Genomic DNA, 19,664 nt, shown 5'->3' with positions numbered 1-19,664 from the left:
AATGCTAAGTGTAATCATAATATACCAAATGATTTTTTAAAAATGACCAAGCGTCATTTTCTGTGTAATGATGACTTATTGGTAGACCACTGTTCTTATGGACTGGAGATAAGTGTGAATTTCTCCCCAAGGTATTTGTTTGTCCAATTTGAATTAAAAGAACGGGTCAGAGGGAAATGTTTATTCTTTGCTCCATTTACTGTGTTTCACCAAAGTTGGATTGATGTATGAATGCATTGCCACCTATGCACAATAAAAAAACTATATCCCTGCACTCATAAAAATTCTAGATTAGCAATCAGTTTAATTATATCTGTTCAGTACATTATAACGTGAGGTATAATTGAACTTCATTATTTTGTGCTGAACAGGGGAAATTGCCTTGAACTCAGCCAGACATCTAGTTCATTTATGAAGGCAAGCAGCAGGCCCCAACCTTGCAGGTAAGATACTTGGGGTTGAATCAGGAACTTTATAATTTCCATGAAAAATGCACTCTTTTCTTGCTGGTATGCGTATACAGAAGAAATCTTGCCTTTAGTGATACAAATCTCCATTCAAAGAGGATGGTGAGCTGGTTTATATCAAGTTAATTGAGAAGCCATCTATGTAGCTTCTACCACATGTAGACATCACCATCACAATGTGTGTGTTTGTATACATTTTCATATTTGTACACGTTGCAGTGCATTGATTGCACTAACCCTAACCCATTCAAACAAGCAAATGTCTAAGTAACCATGATTTTCAAAACAGCATACAAACATCATGGAAGAGGTGGCCCAATTGGATCCCTAAAATCATTCTGTGTTATTAAGCCACTTTTATAACTGATAATCATATCAGATACCAGTTCTGCATTCCCATTTATATGAACATTTTCATAAAATTGGGGATACAATAGATCCAAGTCCAAATGTAAGAGAAAATATTAGCAAAGTTCACATATTGTACTACATTCATATTTATTTGGTTTTAATGTGGCATGTATGAAACTAGCCATTTGATGTCTATACATCAGTTTGTGGTTTAGAATTCAGTGTGACCCAACTCATTATTAATCATCAAGTGACTGTCTGACAAAATTTCTTAGCGGGGCATCCTGTTTGGTAAAATGTCTTTAAAAGCAGATAAGGTTTTGCACAGGAAGATCATGCTGCTGATATGACCAAATATATTTCATTGAGTCAGATAACAAGAAGAGACGGTCAGCACGAACACAAAGAGAGCTTCTGAACTTCCTAAGAAATTAATTCTCTTCTTGGTAGATCGTTAAGTGCTAGCTGTCCATCTTTTTAATGTATTTCCTTAAATGCTTCCTTTTTTCTGTCATAGATATAAAATCTGCTTAACTAACTACCTGGTAGAACAGGAATTACTAAGGAGGCATCAAATTCTATGCTGGCATAGTTATAACAATTTAATGACTGGTGGATAGTGCTTAACATGGAATAAGGGCAAGGAGGAATTTTGACAGATAGCCAGTCCATTGCTTTTAGCCATCCGTCAAAACTTGGTCCAGGTTTCGTTTGATTTCCAAATGACAGGTGTGTGTCGGGGGGAGCGGGATGCATGGTGAAGTGCCAGTAATTAAATCAGCTATTTTGAAATACGGATTTGACATAATGCTTTTCAAACAACATTTAACACAGTTCCCCTTTTAAAAGCAACCCAACTATAGGTTTGCACAATGCAGGAGAGTGCTTTCCATTTCTCTTCTCATCTCTCAGAGTCAGCTGGCAGGCAGCTTAGTTTTAAACACTGGTTTAGCAACTCTTTCCAGTGGAACTAAATCTCTGTTTAAGAATGCTAGCAGCATGGACATTGTGCATGATGTGAGAGAGGGAACCAATTTATATGCCTTCTCTGCACCTGTGAGCTGTTATTAAACATTAGTGTTCAAAAATTCAATATATAGAATTCCTGGGGACTTTTGCACCATGAAAATCACCTCTCTTTCTCTCCTGTTTCATGGTACAACCCTGTCATCCTCTCCTTTGATCTGCTGCTATTCCGGTTAATTCAGGGACTAAACTGGCCTGGAGACCTGATAAGGAAAGTTTGAGTACCCACTTAGAAACAGCCAGAATATTTTTTTGGTCCAAATCAACATGGCTTTGAAGGACAATGTTCACACCATCAAAACATACTTCTAGGAATTGTGCTGGTCATAATCTTGGAGATTGGGGTTATCTTAACAAACACACACCCATTCAAGCTAAGTCATACTGCTTAACAAACCCATGAGTTTTGTTGTTATCTTGTGCCCTTATTTCTCACAATCTTTGGTTCAGGAAGGAAAGGTGAACCAACAAGGTGTTGTTGTTATCTTGCACCCTTATTTCTCTGAGCAATCCATTGCAGGCTACTGCTTTGCCACTGCTAAGGAGAGTGGAAGAGATTTCCTGTAACTTCTGACACCCACAAGCTGAAGATTGTTGCATTAACTTGCTGCAGGTTTAAACATTAAGCTTCTTCTCCTCGCTATATTTCTGTTTATATTATTTTTGCAATGTTTGGTCTAGCTTATCATACCCATGGCAGCCTTTGGCAGAACAGGCAACTTTATAATCTAACTTTAATGAACATAACTGGAATGCTTGACATTTCATTGGAACCGTTAGAAGCAGGCTTGTGCCTGGTAAAATTATCATCCCATTTACCTTAGTTAGTGAATCAGCTTTTAGCGCTCTTTATAGATGGCAGGTTCGAACTCCTATCTGGTAGCATGCAAATTGTGAAAGCTAAGGTCCAATAGATTTGGAGAACACCAGTTAAAACAAGGCTGCTCTCCACTGACCAGCAGTTCCTCTCCAGGTCCTTGAGATAGGAAGTAACATAGGCCTCTTTCCTTGCTTTGCTATACCAGTAGTCCTCGACTTACGTCCACAATTGAGCCCAAAAGTTCTGCTGCTAAGCGGGACATTTGTTAAGTGAATTCTGCCTAGTTTACGACCTTTCTGGCCACAGTTGTTAAGTGAACCCTGCAGTTGTTAAGTTAGTAACACAGATGTTAAATGAATCTGGCTTCTCCACTGAGTTTGTTTGTCAAGGAGGTCACAAAAGAAGATCAGAGATGGCCCTGGGACACTGCAACTGTCATAAATCCATGCCAGTTGCCAAGCGTCTGAATTTTGATCACGTGACCACGGGGATGCTACAATGGTTGTAAGTGTGAAAAAAATGGTCACAGGTCACTTTTTTCAGTGCCTTTGTAACTTCAAACATCACTAAATGAACTGTTGTAAGTTGAGGACTACCTGTATAAAGAACCCATGCCTGCAAATCCTGATCTTGCAAAGCCTGCGGGCACTTTTAATTTCCTTCTCCCATTCAAATAAAGAAAGAAATGAGAAAGAGAAAAACAAAATTCCAAATCTGTTGACGGGATCAAGCACACACGTACGCTGCTCCACTCCAGATAATCTGTGGAATTGTTCCCACAACTACGTGAGCCTGTAGCAACATGATTCTTTCATTGGCCGATGGCAACGACCACAATTGGTGTCACCCACAGCTGCTTGCCTTGCTGCGAACTAAGTTGGCTTGGCTTCTGGCATTCACGGGAACATCTGGTTATTCCTGTGGCGGCTTCCCTTTTCCAAAATACACAGAATGGAGAAAAAGCAGGTGCGGGGTTGGGTGGGGGGTGAGAATCAAGCAACCCACTTATAAACAAGCGCTCTCAATCTTAACTTGCACATGCAAATTCTACTAAATGTATGAACTGAATGTACAAACAGGCTTCTCTGTTGAAGATTGGTAGGAGGACACCCCATACGAAACAAACAAGCTACCTGCTCCCCATTGATGTATCACAGCTTTGGGCTATGTGAGAAGAAACGGGGCTCTGAACGAGTTAACTGTAAGTTAATTTCACACGTAAACATCCCTTCTTCTTCGCCTGCCAAATCATGTTATTTATCCCTAAATGTTCTCCCTTTTGCATGACACTCTTTCCCGTCTAACTTTTGTGACTTGATCAAACTGATTAAACCAGGAGTGGACAGCTAGAGGCACCAAGATTTAGTCTGTAATCCAAAGCCCACCTTCCTTACCTGATGCTGGATCTGCTTGTCAGTGAGGGGCAAAATGTTCATTGATGCCACTTCTGGAAGGTGAGAAGACCAAGTCCGCGGCTTCTCTCGGATTGGAGCTCCGTCAGTGGCTCTGACACTCGGTCTTGCCTTCAGCTTCTGTTTGATTACTAATTCTTTACAGTACAGGAAAAGGGGAGTTGGATTTCATTTAACCCTTTCTGCCGCAAAAGCTGCTCCATGGTTATGCTGCGTTTAAAAGCTGGGGTTGCAACTCCAGAGACACGAGAGAACTCAGTTTGGGATGGTTTGCTTCTCTTTCAGATAAACATTGTTTTATTCAAAAAGCAAATAGAATGTTGTTACAGAAGTTACTGCCAAGGTGGGGCCTCTCTGAATTAAATTTTTATTTTAGCCAGAGGCTAAGAAATCATCAAAAGACAAGGCAGAGGCATGAAAGAATCTCTAACTGGAGCCATAGTTTCTTCATCTGTTAAAACTCCATGCGTAAGCAATGAGAAATTTAAATAATATTGCAACTATAAAACAGGCATACTCTGGAGTTTATATATAAAGAATTCCAACTCTTATCCAGGACTGTCTCCATCTATGCAATTTGGTAAGTTACTTCTTGGAACAGAAGCCTGGAGAATATACAGAGATATACAGAGATAGGCTGCATAAACAGAGAGATAGAATCAAGATCACATGTTTTTTAAATCCACTTTACAGTATAATGCCTTGGTAAGGGCACACTTGGAATACTGCATTCAGTTTTAGTCGCCACGATTTTAAAAAGATGCCGAGATTCTAGAAAGAGTGCAGAGAAGAGCAACAAAGATGATTAGTGAACTGGAGGCTGAAACATATGAAGAACAGCTGCAGGAACTGGGTATGTCTAGTCTGATGAAAAGAAGGACTAGGGGAGACATGATAGCAGTCTTCCAATATCCTAGGGGCTGCCACAAAGAAGAGGGAGTCAAGCTAATCTCCAAAGTACCTGAAGCCAGGACAGGAAGCAATGGGTGGAAACTAATCAAGGAGAGAAACAACTTAGAACTAAGGATAAATTTCCTGACAGTTAGAGCAATTAATCAGTGGAACAACTTGCCTCCAGAAATGCTCCAATACTGGAAGTTTTTAAGAAGAGGTTGGATAACCATTTGTCTGAAGCGGTGTAGGATTTCCTGCCTAAGCAGGGGGTTGGACTAGAAGACCTCCAAGGTCCCTTCCAACTCTGTTATTCTGTAAATTTGAATTGTAAGATATGAAAGTACTTGTTCTCAGCTTTTGCACTAAGATACAATTAACTCCAGGGTTTGTAGTCCCACACAACATACTGAACTATAAACTAAGTGGATAGGGTTGATAAAACATACAGGTAGTCCTTGGTTTACAACAGTTCATTTAGTGACCATTCAAAGTTACAGCGGCACTGGAAAAGATGACTTATGACCATTTTTCACACTTATGACTGTCGCAGCATCCCCATGATCACATGATTTACAACCAGATGCTTGACAACTGGTACCTATTTATGACGGTTGCAGTGTCCTGGGGTGATGTGATCATCTTTTGAGACTTTCTGACAAGCAAAGTCAATGGGGAAGCCAGATTCACTTAACAACCATGTTACTCCTTTAACAACTGCAGTGATTCACTTAAGAAATGGGGCAAGAAAAATGGTAAATAGGGCATAACTGACTTCACAAATTTTTCACTTAGTGGCATAAATTCTGGGCTCAGTTGTGTCATAAATCGAAGACTAATTGCACCAGATTACAATGGGGATGGCTAATTTGTGCATGAATATGTTACACAAGCCTTGAGTCTGCAGCCATTCAGAAAACACAGGGCATGTGGAGTCAAGCACTATGCTACTTATTTTCTTGTTATCTAAGATTCTGAGTGTCTGGGCTTAACAACCAAACAATAAAGAAGCCAGCCAAACCTAGACAGTCTAGTGTGCTGTATGAATCCATCTTGCAGATGGAAAAGACAATTTAAACCTCACTTGTTATGTGGTCCAGATCCAAACCAGGATTCTGCATGCTATTTATAATTTATCAAAGTGATGCTCAGACTTGAAGTCTTTTGCATACTTTTCTAGTATATATATTTGGTCCTAAAGACATTGCATTAATTTTGGTTTGCTGAACACAATAAAGAAGACTATTTTGTAGCTAAGGGTTGAAATGAGGGGTCTCTGAACTTGGTTGTTTTCTTGCAGACATTTCATTATCCAAACTAGGTAACATTATCAGTGTCTGCAATTTTCCCTCTGAAGGTCCACTCCTGTTCCTATACCATTCAAAGGGTGTTCATCCCAAATTCCAGACTACAGGAATCAGGAGCACTACTCAGGTGACCCTGAGGACACAGATAAACCTCCAAGTGCTTCAACTACTCTCTAAAAGGATGCAGATAACCAGCTGTCTGCAAGGAATATAAATCCTTCCATTCCCCACTATCCTGGCAGAGCTGAAGAAGCTTCTTGGATGAGAAATGAAATGTCTTCAAAAGAAAAAACAAGAAAGTCCAGTTGCCTCCTGAAAAAAGCACTTTGGGACAACCACGACCTGGATGACTGAGAATCTCTACAGACTTTTAACCAAGCTCAGAGAGCACTAGGTACTAAATAAACTTTGGTCAGGTTGCACAATATTCTAGAGAGAGAAAATGGCTGGCTAAGCTTGTGGTTCAATGTGTTGTAAGAACCCTGACCTCAATTTATTAATACAATTCAGCATTGTTTTGAGGAATTAAAAGTTCTATTTGAACTAATAGAAGTGTCTCTGTCTGATGTCACTTGAAAAATATTCCTGAAGAGCATGGGTTGGGAGAAGAGAAAGTCCCAGAACTAAGGAAAAGAATATGGATGTATTGAATCTTTTTGTATATTTTTCGTTCTTCAACTAATTTTAAGGAATCAGTGACAGCTATCTGATACATATTAGCTGCTTTATGGAGATCTATGAGTTATGCTTTCATATCCAAGTAAGAATAAATAACACACAAAGACACCATAACTTCATGTTGGTTCACTGAGTTTTAAAAGTGTGAATTAAGTTCATGTTTCAACCCACATCAAAGCTATTTCTCCATCATCCTCAATCTGTTTTATACCTATTCAAGAACATTGCATCCTTCCCTGCATTTTGTTTTGATGATGTTCTCTTTAGCAATACTAGATGATTAAGCTATTCAGGAAATTGGAAGAATATGAACATCAAGATTGAAATCTAACTAGCACATAATCAAATAGGATTTGTTCTTCTTCTATATTTGGCACTACTAAAAGCCATTGGAGGACACCTTCAGTTGGAAAGTACTAATCAGAAGTGACAAAAAAGAATAGTCCAGATCTGAAGCTCTGAACTTATATATAATTTATCAAAGGTTTTGTAATTATGTTTCCAGATGGTATGCTCTGATAGGGAAACTGGTTGCTTCTGGGAATTTGGTTTAGTTTTGGCTCAGTGTCAGGAACAAGTTCAATAGGATTCTAAAAAGATAATCAACTGCAAGGTTAAAAAGAAGTAAAATAAGCAAACAAATAATATGGAGTTCCTCTTCAAAATGTAATCATAAGATTTAAAAATAACATTAAAAAATCAATTTCTTAGATTTTAAAATACCTCAGGATCCTTTTGTCCCTAAGCCATAATTTTAGAATTGTTTATTTTATTTATTTATTTTATTTTATTTATTTATTTGATTTGCCAATTGTTTACAAGATAATAAGTATAAGTGTATACATAGTTGTGAATACATGAAATGGGTACATATAAGAAAAATAAAAGAAGAATAAGAGAAACAATAGGACAGGGACGGTAGGCACGTTGGTGCGCTTTATGCACGCCCCTACAGACCTCTTAGGAAAGGGGTGAGGTCAATAGTAGACAGTCTAAGGTTAAAGTTTTTGGGGTTTGGGGAAGAAACTACAGAGTCGGGTAGAGTATTCCAGACATTGACCACTCTATTGCTGAAGTCGTATTTCCTGCAATCAAGTTTGGTGCGGTTAACTTTGAGTTTGTATCTATTGTGTGCTCTTGTGTTGTTATGGTTGAAGCTGAAGTATTCATTGACAGGTAGGACATTGCAATGTATGATTTTATATACCATGCTTAAATCAGACCGAAGACGGCGTAATTCAAGGTTTTCTAGTTCTAGAATTTCAAGTCTGGTGGCATAAGGTATTCTACAATGAGTAGAGGAGTGGATAACTCTTCTTGTGAAATATTTCTGGACTTTCTCAATTGTGCTAATATCAGATACGTAATGTGGGTTCCAGACTGATGAACTGTATTCGAGTATTGGTCTAGCAAATGTTTTGTATGCTCTGGTTAGTAGTGTGATATTACCAGAGAAAAAGCTACGTAGGATTAGGTTAACAACTCTTAATGCCTTTTTGGCTATGTAGTTGCAGTGGGCTCTAGCACTTAGATCATTAGAGGTGAGTATTCCAAGGTCCTTTACAGAGATTGGGTCATCAACAAGATCTTGACTATTCAGCTTGTATTTTATTTTCTGATTTTTTTTTGCCAATATGTAAGACAGAGCATTTATTTGTTGAGATTTGAAGTTGCCATTTGTTTGACCATTCTGATACATAGTCAAGATCTTTTTGTAGGGTAGCAGTATTGTCTGTGGTATTGAACATTGTACTAAATTCTAGTACAATGTACTAATTGTACTAAATGAATACTATTTGTGTCCATAAATTCTTAGGTTTAAACTAAGTTATTAATATGGTGCCCATTAATAATACAGAATATCTTTAATGTCTTCCAGAACAGGGGTCTCCAACCTTGGCCACTTTAAGCCTGGAGGACTTCAACTCCCAGAATTCCCCAGCCAGCTTTGGAAACCCCTGTTCCAGAAGGTTTTGAATTAATGCAAATCCCACAAAGGTGACAATTAACTGAGATGGGGGTTGTGGTTATGGCTGAAGGAGAGACTCAGACATTGGAGACTTTCTTAGTTCAACAAGCTTACAGCAGAAGGGAAATGTTAAAAGTCCAAATTAAGGACTTTCTTGGTTTTAAAACCAAGATTTTCACATAATATTCTATAGCTGGCAGTGCTGAGAGAAGAGACTATGGCACGTAATAAAGAGTGATGGTACGTTGTATATTTTATGACAGTCAACTTGGATTTGCCATTGATGTACATTTAAGACATCAGAAACTGGCAGAGTAGGCAGCTGCTGGAATCTACAGCTTTCTAAAATCCCATCTTATTTCATGACAAATATGGGTTGAAATTTTGGAGGTTTGTGGATAAGGAAACCAGAGAAAATTTGCAACACAGATAAGATGAGACAGGCAACTTTTTTTTGGCCATTCATCTTAGGTGACAGGCTAAATGTCAGATTCAAGAACTGGTGGGTCCAAATGGATGTAGATGTGGTTAATGCAAAAATAATTGATAGGCAGAAGCAGAGAACAATACAGTATATACATATCTACTGCCAGAGACCTGCTTATCTTTTATGAAAGAGACAGCTTTCCCAGACTGTGAAATATGCTCTTCCGGAGTTGTCTTTGGCTTCCACTCTCTCTTGTTAGAGGGAGTATAAAAGTTTTCCAGGATTTCAACTGTTCTTTCATTTTAGTATTTGGTTTAAACATAAATGGTTTAAATAAGTTAGAAACCAGGTTTGTCTGATTTATTATTATCATCAATAGTTGCCTTGTATTTGCATTTGAATGGAAAGGTGGGGTTACAAGTTGAATAAAAATGGAACAAATACTATATTAACTGCATGACTTTTAGTGAGTATCCTGATAGGATCTTGTTTAGAGACCCAGATTGTCAGGCTCAGTCCAAGAAGAAGAGAGAACAATTCTGCCCGAGTCCAGTTCTTTGTTTGCTTGTACACAATAGACAGAATCTTGCCAGATTAAACCCTTACTATTCGTACCCTAACTGATATATCCTGTGAGATTTTAGGGAGTGGCTATCCTCACCCTCTTCTTCTATCTCCTATCTGTCTCCTGGCTGTGCTGCTTCTTCTCTCCACTCCCCCACCCCCACTGTATTGTCTGGAATTTTCACTGTAGTTCATCACGCCATCTCTCACATAGATGTAAGGCACTATTGCTCATTCTTCCCTCTCTTGATTGATTACAAACTGTTCTAAACCAGCGATGTTAAACACACACATTTGTTATGAGTTTGTCATGTCATCTGAGGGCTTTGAAAATGGAAAATAAAAATCCCCTATCCATTCCTTTTCAGCTTAATTTAGCACCACGTTGCACAATGCTTATTCTGTAGATCTCTGCCAATCAAAGGGGAAATCCAGGGGTCAAATCATATTTCTTTTGTCTTCCTGTAGTTGGAATCCTATTTCTGGACATTGCAGACAGTTAAGAAACTAAAGAGGGACATTCAGAAATACAAAGAAAGTATACCAAATATGGTATGGTACAGGATTTCATGAAAAAAGCAAAACATCTCAATTGTAATGCTTTCATTTGCAGAAGTATGATCTTGGTATGATGGATGCAGTTTGAAATAAAACATATTGTCAGCAGTCCAAATGAATGCTAGTGTTGCAAATTTTGGAGACAACTATATATCAGGAATGATGGCAAATATACTGGGACCAGAGTTTTGTCTTCTGAGCTTTTAGACTTGTACAGGAGCCCATCTCTCTGCTAGAGAGAAGTTTCCTGAAGATGGGCTCCAGCCCAAGTCTGAAAGTTCAGAAAACAAAACCTCTGATCCCGGTGAATGACCCAGATTGGATCCTGCAACAATTATCTGTACATAATTTGCTGCCGTACTGGGCTTGATAAAGATGTGTAACGTACATTAAAGTGTTTCATACTCATTCCGCTAACTATCCCATCTCCTATCCCATCTTGTTATCTTCTCTGTCAAAGCATTTGCCCTTTCAACTTCATATTATTTTTCTTGGGTCTATTATGTGTTCACTTGAATATTGTAGACCTGAAGGTGAATTGTAACAGGAGTATTATTGTGGGTAAGAAAAAAGCAAAAAAAAAAAACAGCCTGAAGTCTGCTGAGTAGAAATAAAAGCAAGGCAGGAATAACAACAGGAAACAGATGGAGCAAGCTATATATTGCTGAGCAGATAAGGGCATCGTTGCATTGCCAGATTGCTCCATCATGAATACCAGCCACCCACCATTTCTGGAAGGTAGGAACAGAAGATTCCATCTCTAACTCACTCCAACCTATCTGCAAACACAAGTTTTCACATGTGTCTTCCTACTCCTCATCAAAATTTGTGTCTGGCTTGCACCAATTCAATTTTTGCTTTCTGATTTGCCTTCTGTGCTGTACTTCCTTCTAGGGAAGTCCCTATCCTTCATCCAAATCCTATGTAGGAAAAAAACCCCTCCCATTAGAGTCAATGGTCATTGCCCTCTTTAACCATTTTTTCTTGGGTTGCTAAACCAAATGTTCCACTCTGTAGGAACTTTCCCACTAAACTACTGAACCATTAGCTTCCTTCCCCAAAGGGGACAAATTAACATAATTCACTAGATCTCCAACTGACCTTACTTATTATCTTACTTATTTACTTATGTATCATAAATATAGCTTATCTATGTTTTTAATAACCTATTGCCAAAATAGCCCTTCACTTTTATTTCACGCACACACACATTCTCAAAAATGTAATTTAATTCAATTAAAATTAATTTTAATTAAAAGGATGAAAATGCATACACATGCCCACATAGGAACCAGGTTTAAAATACAAGTGCTGTCCTTTCAGTGTCACAACTTTTGCTCTGAAACTCAAATACTTTGGCCACCTAATGAGAAGGAAGGACTCACTGGAGAAGAGCCTCATGCTGGGAAAGATTGAAGGCAATAGAAGAAGGGGACAACAGAGAATGAGATGGCTGGATGGAGTCACTGAAGCAGTAGGCAGGTGTTTAAATGGACTCCGGGGGATGGTAGAGGACAGGAAGGCTGTCTCTAGGGTCGTGATGGGTCAGACATGACTTCGTAACTAACAATAACAATTTAGCTGAAGCTATTGCTATACTAATGCTGCACTAACACTGTGGTTATATGTTTGCTTCACATTCTAAAGGTCTCTGGCCTGAATCTTGGGGGAAAAAAATATCACTTTTATACAATTATTACTTTTCTATCTCTGATCTATTCATTTATTACATTATTACATTGTGTGGTTGAAATGATCTTCCTTTCTTTTTTAAACCCCCAGGTAAAGGCAGCAATAAATCTTTTGCAACATTTATGCCTTTGAGCTATTTGGGAGCTTGGGTGGAACTCCAAGTGACAGCAAAAAATAGATGAAATGGTGCATTGTTAACTGGTTTTTTTAAAAAAATAGTAAAGTCAGCAAAATTACAATTTCTAATAAGATATTTATGTATATTTATATATTTTTGATCATAGGTAACAAAAATTGACTATATTCCAACTGTGGTTTTCTATTATATATGAATAACTAATGCTATCTTAGCTCATACATCATGTGGTTTATAAGCTATGTGTTTTATTGCAATACACTATATGCAAATTAGGGTTTATTCCTACAACATATTGGACCCCAAACTAGGCACCATATTTTAGCCTGTTGTGTGAATCCAGCCAAGTGTGCTCATTGTTCAGCAGATTTCAAATACAACAGACAAAATCCAAATTTGGAATAACTTTGCCAGACATAGGACATTTTGTTTGCAAATCTGCCTGGATAATGTTTTATTTAATTTTATGTAAATTCATACGTTTTCATACTTTTATATATTTCACGTAAATTACATTACCGCATTATGTAAATCCAGTTTTAACCAACATTCCATTAAGTAGACAGTCCTTTGTCAAACTGATTATACAATCAAGATTTTGCTCAATTTATAAGAGACACCATTTAAAACCACCAACTTTTCTTTATTCATTCCAGACTCTCCTTTCCTTGTTATCATTTACACTTTTATAACATTTGCTTAAAACAGTTCCATACTTGATTAAGTGGGAATTGTACAACGTGTTCAAAATTTAATAGTTTGAGCCTGGTCTTTTGAACTCAACTTATAATTCTAATTTCATGTGTTCTATGATCCATGAGTCTTCTCCAACAACAAAATATAAATGCATCAATATTTTCTCTATCCTGATTTTCAAAGTCTAACTTTCATAGAGCATCCTGGGGAAAGCCATTGTCAACTTGATTGTATTTTTTTTGTTGGTATAGACATATCTTTCTGATGATTTTATTGCTAAGCTATTGTATATTTCTTGAATCCTACGGTAGTTCCTGTACTGCTCATAGGGATTCTAAAAGTCAGAAGCTATCCACTATTTGAATGTTTTCATTTTTAATTTCAAGTCTAATCACTAGGCCTGCTGTCATTATTTTAGTGTTTTTATATTTAAACATAGTCCCATTTCTTCATTGTGGTACTTGATTTTCATTACTAGAGCTTGCAGATTGTTTCCATTTTGAACTAACAGTACAGTCAGAGTATTAACATCAACATGGCAAAGTTTCTTAATGTATTTTTCTCCATGGTGGGCTTCAATTTTTTTTTACTACTGGTTCTGTGGGCATGGCTTGGTGGGCGTGGCAGAGGACAGATACTGCAAAATCTCCATTCCCACCCCACTCCAGGGGAAGGATACTGCAAAATCTCCATTCTTTCCCCACTCCTGGGGGGACATTACTGCAAAATCCCATTCCCTCCCCATCCCACTAACCTGCTTTCCAATTCCATTCTTCTGTGCAAGGCAACAAAAGAAGACCCAGCTGGGACTCAGGAGGCAGAGAATGGATGGGGACGGGGCCAGTCAGAGGTGGTATTTGCTCAACTACTCAAAATTTCCACTACCAGTTCTCCAGAACTGGTCAGAACTTGCTGAATACCACCTCTGATTGTCCTCCAGTTTTAATGCTTGTCTCCTTCAACTCCAGCTTCCCTGAGTATATTTTCAGCCTATAGGTTACATATCTAAAGAAACAGTATACAACCTTGTCTTACTCACTTGCCAGTCTGTTTCACCATGGTTTGTCTGGCCTGTGGCTTCTCATCCTGTGTATAGATTTTACATGGAGACAATAGGATGTTCTATGATTCCTACTTTCATCAGGAGATTCCACAGCTTGCTTTCTTCTGTTTATCATTGTCAATAATCTTTTATTTCATTTCATGGTTCCTCTGCTTCTCTGTCAAAGAAGTTAAAGATTTCAAAGTAATTCCCAATGTTCTCCTTAAAAATTGTGGTTCACGCTCAAAATCATATTGTGGAAACAGGTTGGCTTAATTCTTCTACTTCACTTTGGCTTGGAACTTGTACCTAAGTACTTTGTTATTTATTCCAATATATACATCCCATGATATGTTCTCTGTGATGTCCCTCTCCTCTCAAGTGATTTATTTGCTTGGTCCTTGAGCATATGGTTGCATGACTCTAATGTTATTGTTCCTCCTGAATCCTGATTTTACGTCAATTTAGCAGTGAATGTACTAAAGTAAGTGGATAGATATTGGGCTAATAAGATGCCCTTTCTGAATGTCATTTTCAGCTCAACAATAAATATGTTCAAATGTTGCAAGCTGATACTTTAGAAGATAAAGGTATAAATGGCCTTGAATCGATTCTAATGGTTTCATGAACAAATGCATGATGTTGGCTTTGCAGCAACCTGGAAGTGGTTTGCCATAGCTTCTTTCAGGATGTTTTTCAACTTTCCAATCTAAGTTATAGTCCTCTGCTAGATTCCCATCCAAATACTAAACAGACCTCACTCCATCTAACTTCTAAGCAAAGTTGACAAGATGCTGTCACCTGTTGAAATAACTTCAAAACCTGAAACAGAGAAAGAATCTTAATGGCAGAAACTATTGTAAATCGTGAGGTTGTTGCTGTTCTTCTGCAAGTAGAACTGGGCCAATTCTTTCCATATTCTGCCTTTTCTCAAAAATGCTTTGGTTTATGTGAAGGCTGGAGTGGACTCAAGACCAAATCAGTTTGTTAAAGTAATATTTCACATGGCTTCTTCTATAGGGAAATGGGTGAAAAAGAGGCAAGAAATGAACTTGGGGTTAAATAGAATATGAGTCTTACTAGTCACCGCCACTGGGTTTCTGCAGCATAAGGACTTTAAAAATTAGAATTGTGTCACCAAAACTTTATTCAGGTTCGAAGTATAATTCAGATTGAAGTCTGTCAGCTTCTTTTGTTTACTTGGTTTTGATCGCCATCAGAAAAAGTCCAGTTTCCATAAAGGAACTTCTCCAGCACTTCTGACAGTGAAAGTGCAACACTTTCCTTCTTCAATCCAGATACGCAAAAGACAAAACAAGGCATGATGTTTGGTTAACAGCCAAAATACAGCTCAACTATTTAGTGGCTTCCAAGTGGCCTGTGGCTCTTCTACCCTCTCTGCTGATTTTTTGAATTGCACGTTTCAGCTATTTAAACAGCACAAATTGTTTATAATACATATATTCAAATTTTAATTTGGTAAAGCTGCCCAGAATCATTTTTGGAGTTAGGTGGCCTAAAAATGGGATGAATAAAGAAACCATTTTCCATCTTATGACTGGCACTCCTAAACCATAATGAAGCCTCCTGTTCTAATGAAGCATCTCTTGAGGAACAAGGCCCTTCAGGCTGCTGGCCTATTTTGTAGTTCTCAATTGTCCTAAGGTGCTGAATTTTGGCTCGCTCCTCCATCCCTCTTCTGTGTTTTGATCATGACAAGTAGCTTAACCCTACACAGCAGCTGCTTCCGCGTAAGCTTCAGACTAGCTCGGTCCAGCCACGACACACATGTAGTGCAGGTAGCCATAAATAAATCAGCTGCCCCATTGCTTTCTGAGACAAAGGACTTTCCTGCACTGCTGAATTTCAATACTCTCCGCCCATCCTTGAGTCAGCAGAAAAAAAGATTGCTGTCCCCATTGCTGATCCCCATCCTGCCTCAGCTGTGCCTGCCTGTTTATCCTTTGAGCTATTTAAATGTTTGTATAATACTTCCCCCATTTAAAAACTTGAAACAGTTCCCAGTCATGGCCAGTCAAGCCATTCCCTATCAGATTGACACACCTTGAGGGCAGTTGCTTTTGGACAGTATTGGAAAATGGAAGAGGGAATGCTATTTTAACACGGGTACAGCTAAGGACAGCCAGTCTTTTCTCATTCCTGAGCTAGCGGCAAGATGAAAGAGACAGTGAGGGGATGTGGCAGAGGAAAAACATGGTGCCAGGGTATGTGCCATGGGCTGGGCAGATGCAAGGAAGCAAACTGCCAAAGTGCTCTGACCCAAACCCTTTTCCAATAAGACAAACAATAACCAAAGGGAACAGAAACCTTTTAATGAGTCTTATGAATCCCCGGTTAAAAGGCTGCTGCAAACTAATTAACTTTGATAAGCATAAACCTTGCCAAAACTGTACGAGACTGCCAAGAATCACAGATAAGAAATATTTCACAACACAAGAGTCTTCAAATACTAAATTAAGATCTGTAATGTCCACGAGGCTGAGTTTCACAATGTCTTTGCTTCCTGCAAAGAATGTTTGCTTCACAATTGGCTTTTATCGTCTTGAAGGAGGGGCCATTACCTTGCAGCCTTACTCCCGAGTCACCTGTTGCTCTTTCCTGCTAGCAATCCTGTGCGCACCTGCTGCCAGCTAACCACAACCCAAAGGATAAGAAAACTAATCTCAAGAGTACCCTGTTTCTCCAACAATATGGCCTCCCCCAATAGGAAGTCCCAGCATGTTTTATAGGCATGAAATGAAATTAAGCCACTCCCCCCAAATTAAGGCCTATATTAAAACATGCGAATGGGGGGGAATGGTGGGGGGGGCTTGCCGTTAGGAAGTACTTTTGTTGCACGCCCGGATATGGTGCTGCCTGCGTTGGCCCCGATATGAAGTGCCCCACCAATGCCGAGGTCAACATCCAAGCCATCGTTGCCCGCCCGCCTGAAGATGCAAGGGGGGGAATTAAGTCACCCCCGAAAAGACAGCCTAGCCATTTTTTCGGGGCTCAAAAAAAAAATAAAACCCGGCCTTATTATATGAGAAACACGGTAGTGGAAACTTCAACAATGGATATCTTCCATCCATCTTCTAATTTCTTTTCTCATGTATTTATGACTTTCCTTCTTTACTCTTTCACGGAGGATAAACAACAGATGCCCAGTAAGTTCTGAGTCATCATGTCATGAACCAAACTTTTGCAGTAGTTCATAGAGAAAATATTCCCCTCCTGCAATTTATTGGGAGAATAATACAATTACAAACCCATCATTTTATACAGACTTAAGCAAGAAAAAACAAAGTATACATATAGACTGGGTGAAACCAGGCTCAATAGCAGTAACTGTGAGAGGGATCTTGGAGTCTTAGTGGACAACCAGCTAAATATGAGTCAGCAGTGTGCAGCAACAGCCAAAAAAGCTCATGCAATCCTAAGTTGCATAAACAGAGGGATACACTTGAGATCAAGTGAGGTACTAATACCACCCTATAAAGCCTTAGTAAGACCACACCTAGAGTACTGCATCACAAATGAAGGTGAATTGTGATGACGCAGGGTGGGATACAAAAGCAACAAAGTCACAAAAACAGGTGAAGTCCCTTTAATTCCTTCAACTTGGCTTCAAAGGTCCAATTATCATTGACTGGAGAAAAAACTCCCCCACAAACAGTTGTGAAAAGTAAGAACTGTTCAAACTCAAAATACATATAAATTATAAATAGGAAAAAACAATACTAATCACACTGAAGCAATTAATAAGACAGGGCAGGATAAGGGCTTGAAGACATCCACAGATATCGAAATACACACACTGGGAAGGACGCCAAAACTCAGATAAGAATTGACAAACTAGAAATATTTTCACGCTTTGCTTCCAGCACTGGCCCATGCGCAGTTTGTCCTTTTAAATAGTCCTCACAGCTGCAGCCCATGAAGGGGATCAAGGCCCTTTCCTCCCCCATAGACCATGCCATTCACGTTTCTCCCTTATCCACTCCTCCCTGCATGCCCAAGTTGAAGAGGGGATATGCCTGGGTCTTCCTCTGAATGCCCAGCTGGCCTGCGCCCTTCCCCAGTTTCCTCCACACCCTCTGGAGCCACACTCCGACTCCTTGTCGGCTGCTCCTCCTCTCCCTTGGAGTCAGATTCTAATAGGGGCATGACAGTGAATGTACAGTATGTTCCCAGGTTAATGTTCCAGAATCCGATCTCGGTCGGTCACAGGGACCAGAGGTTTTGTCTTCCAAATTTTCAGACTCATACTGGAGCCCAAATGAAACACAAAGTGTTAAAAAGTTATGATATTTATGTAGTTACTTACCAAGCACATCTAAATGACATTAAACAACCGAAATATCTTTACAATCCCCAAGGCATGTCACAACTTTTTGAGCGCTCCTAATGTTTGGAAATTGAAAGTTGAAAAATTTGACAAGCCCTAAGATTCAGGGAACTTCTCTCTAGCAGAATGTAGCAGAGAGAAGTTTTCTGAAGACAGAGCTGCCATATAAGTATAGAAGTTGCATGGCATCAAGTCTGGACTCTGTGGCAAATGGAATAGCATGCTAATAGCCAACTACACAATTGCCTCTTGGCTTGTGAGGTATGAGACCTAATATTGTTATGTTGTAGCAAAATTTCCCTCTTGTGCTTCAGACGTTTGCTCAGTTGTTTCAAAGCCAGTATCTCAATGCAGTCTCTGAGTTAATTGTGGTGCCGGGTTCAAGAAAATTCAAAGGAATAACACTATGTGCATGAAAAGGATAAATATGAAGTATGCTGAAGCCTGGATTTTGATTTTTTTTAAAAAAGTTGAATCCTTGTGAAGATAACCCATGGACCAGGACTTCGTTTCCTGAAGATAAAATGATCCCATATTTTGTCAGCTGTCATGATGCTGTGAAGGATTTTTCATTTTTATAGACTTAGACTTATCATATAGACCACTTTATAGTGCTTTACAGCCCCTCTCTAAGCTGTTTACAGAGTCAGCATATTGACCCCAACAATCTGGATCCTCATTTTACCCACCTCAGAAGGATGGAAGGCTGAGTCAACCTTGAGCCTGGTGAGATTCCAACTGCCAAATTGCAGGCAGCTGGCAGTCAGCAGAAGTAGCCTCCAGTACTGCATTCTAACCACGGTGCCATCGCGGCTCTTATTACAATTGTTTTATGACAATTGCTGTCAAATTTCAACTCTTGAACCTTTGATCCCTGCTGTCAGTATGTGAAGACTCAATTTTACACAGACCTTCCAATAGTGAAGGACGTCAACAATCTGGCCCACATGTTTCTGTGAGAATGCCATTTCCCCTTTGAGTGATCTGTCAATTGTCCTTCACCAGTTCCTCAATTTATCTCATGTGAAACACATCAGCTGTTGTCCCAGGGAGTCTGCTTCTTTCTTCATCACACAAATCAGGTCTTCTTAATATTTTCTGGCTTAGTGTCACATAGTACTCACATTAGCACACTCTACCAAACACAACTTGAATTTAGTGGTGAATTTCACTTTGAAGCTCTTCAGCAGCCAAAAATTCAGTTGCAGAATGCTGCTTAAAGTGCACTAATGACTACTCTCAGCAAGTTTCCATTTCACAAACAATGGTGACACAACTTT

General features: G+C 39.0%; 1 protein-coding gene across 8 annotated transcripts in view; it reads right to left on the bottom strand.

Moving 5' to 3' along the window:
- Positions 1–19,262, bottom strand: part of PAPLN (papilin, proteoglycan like sulfated glycoprotein) — a 98,251-nt gene extending 78,989 nt beyond the window's left edge. For 3 of the 8 annotated variants that reach the window (XM_026671072.2, XM_026671073.2, XM_026671074.2), the window contains exon 1: positions 4,059–4,199. In XM_026671072.2, coding sequence (XP_026526857.2) covers positions 4,059–4,100 — 42 coding nt within the window. In that variant the 5' untranslated portion in view covers positions 4,101–4,199. Of the gene's footprint in view, positions 1–4,049; positions 4,212–19,073 lie in introns of those variants that run through there. The other 5 variants (XM_087951633.1, XM_087951634.1, XM_087951631.1 and 2 more) reach the window with 3 other exon arrangements.
- Positions 19,263–19,664: the final 402 nt, after the last annotated feature.

Source organism: Notechis scutatus, chromosome 1 (genome assembly GCF_049901735.1).
Source record: "Notechis scutatus isolate UNSWTSFEM ecotype Mainland chromosome 1, rNotScu1.2, whole genome shotgun sequence".
Classification (NCBI taxonomy): Eukaryota; Metazoa; Chordata; class Lepidosauria; order Squamata; family Elapidae; genus Notechis; species Notechis scutatus.
The sequence above is the reverse complement of the archived record's forward strand: the minus strand, read 5'-3'. Positions and strand labels throughout refer to the sequence as shown.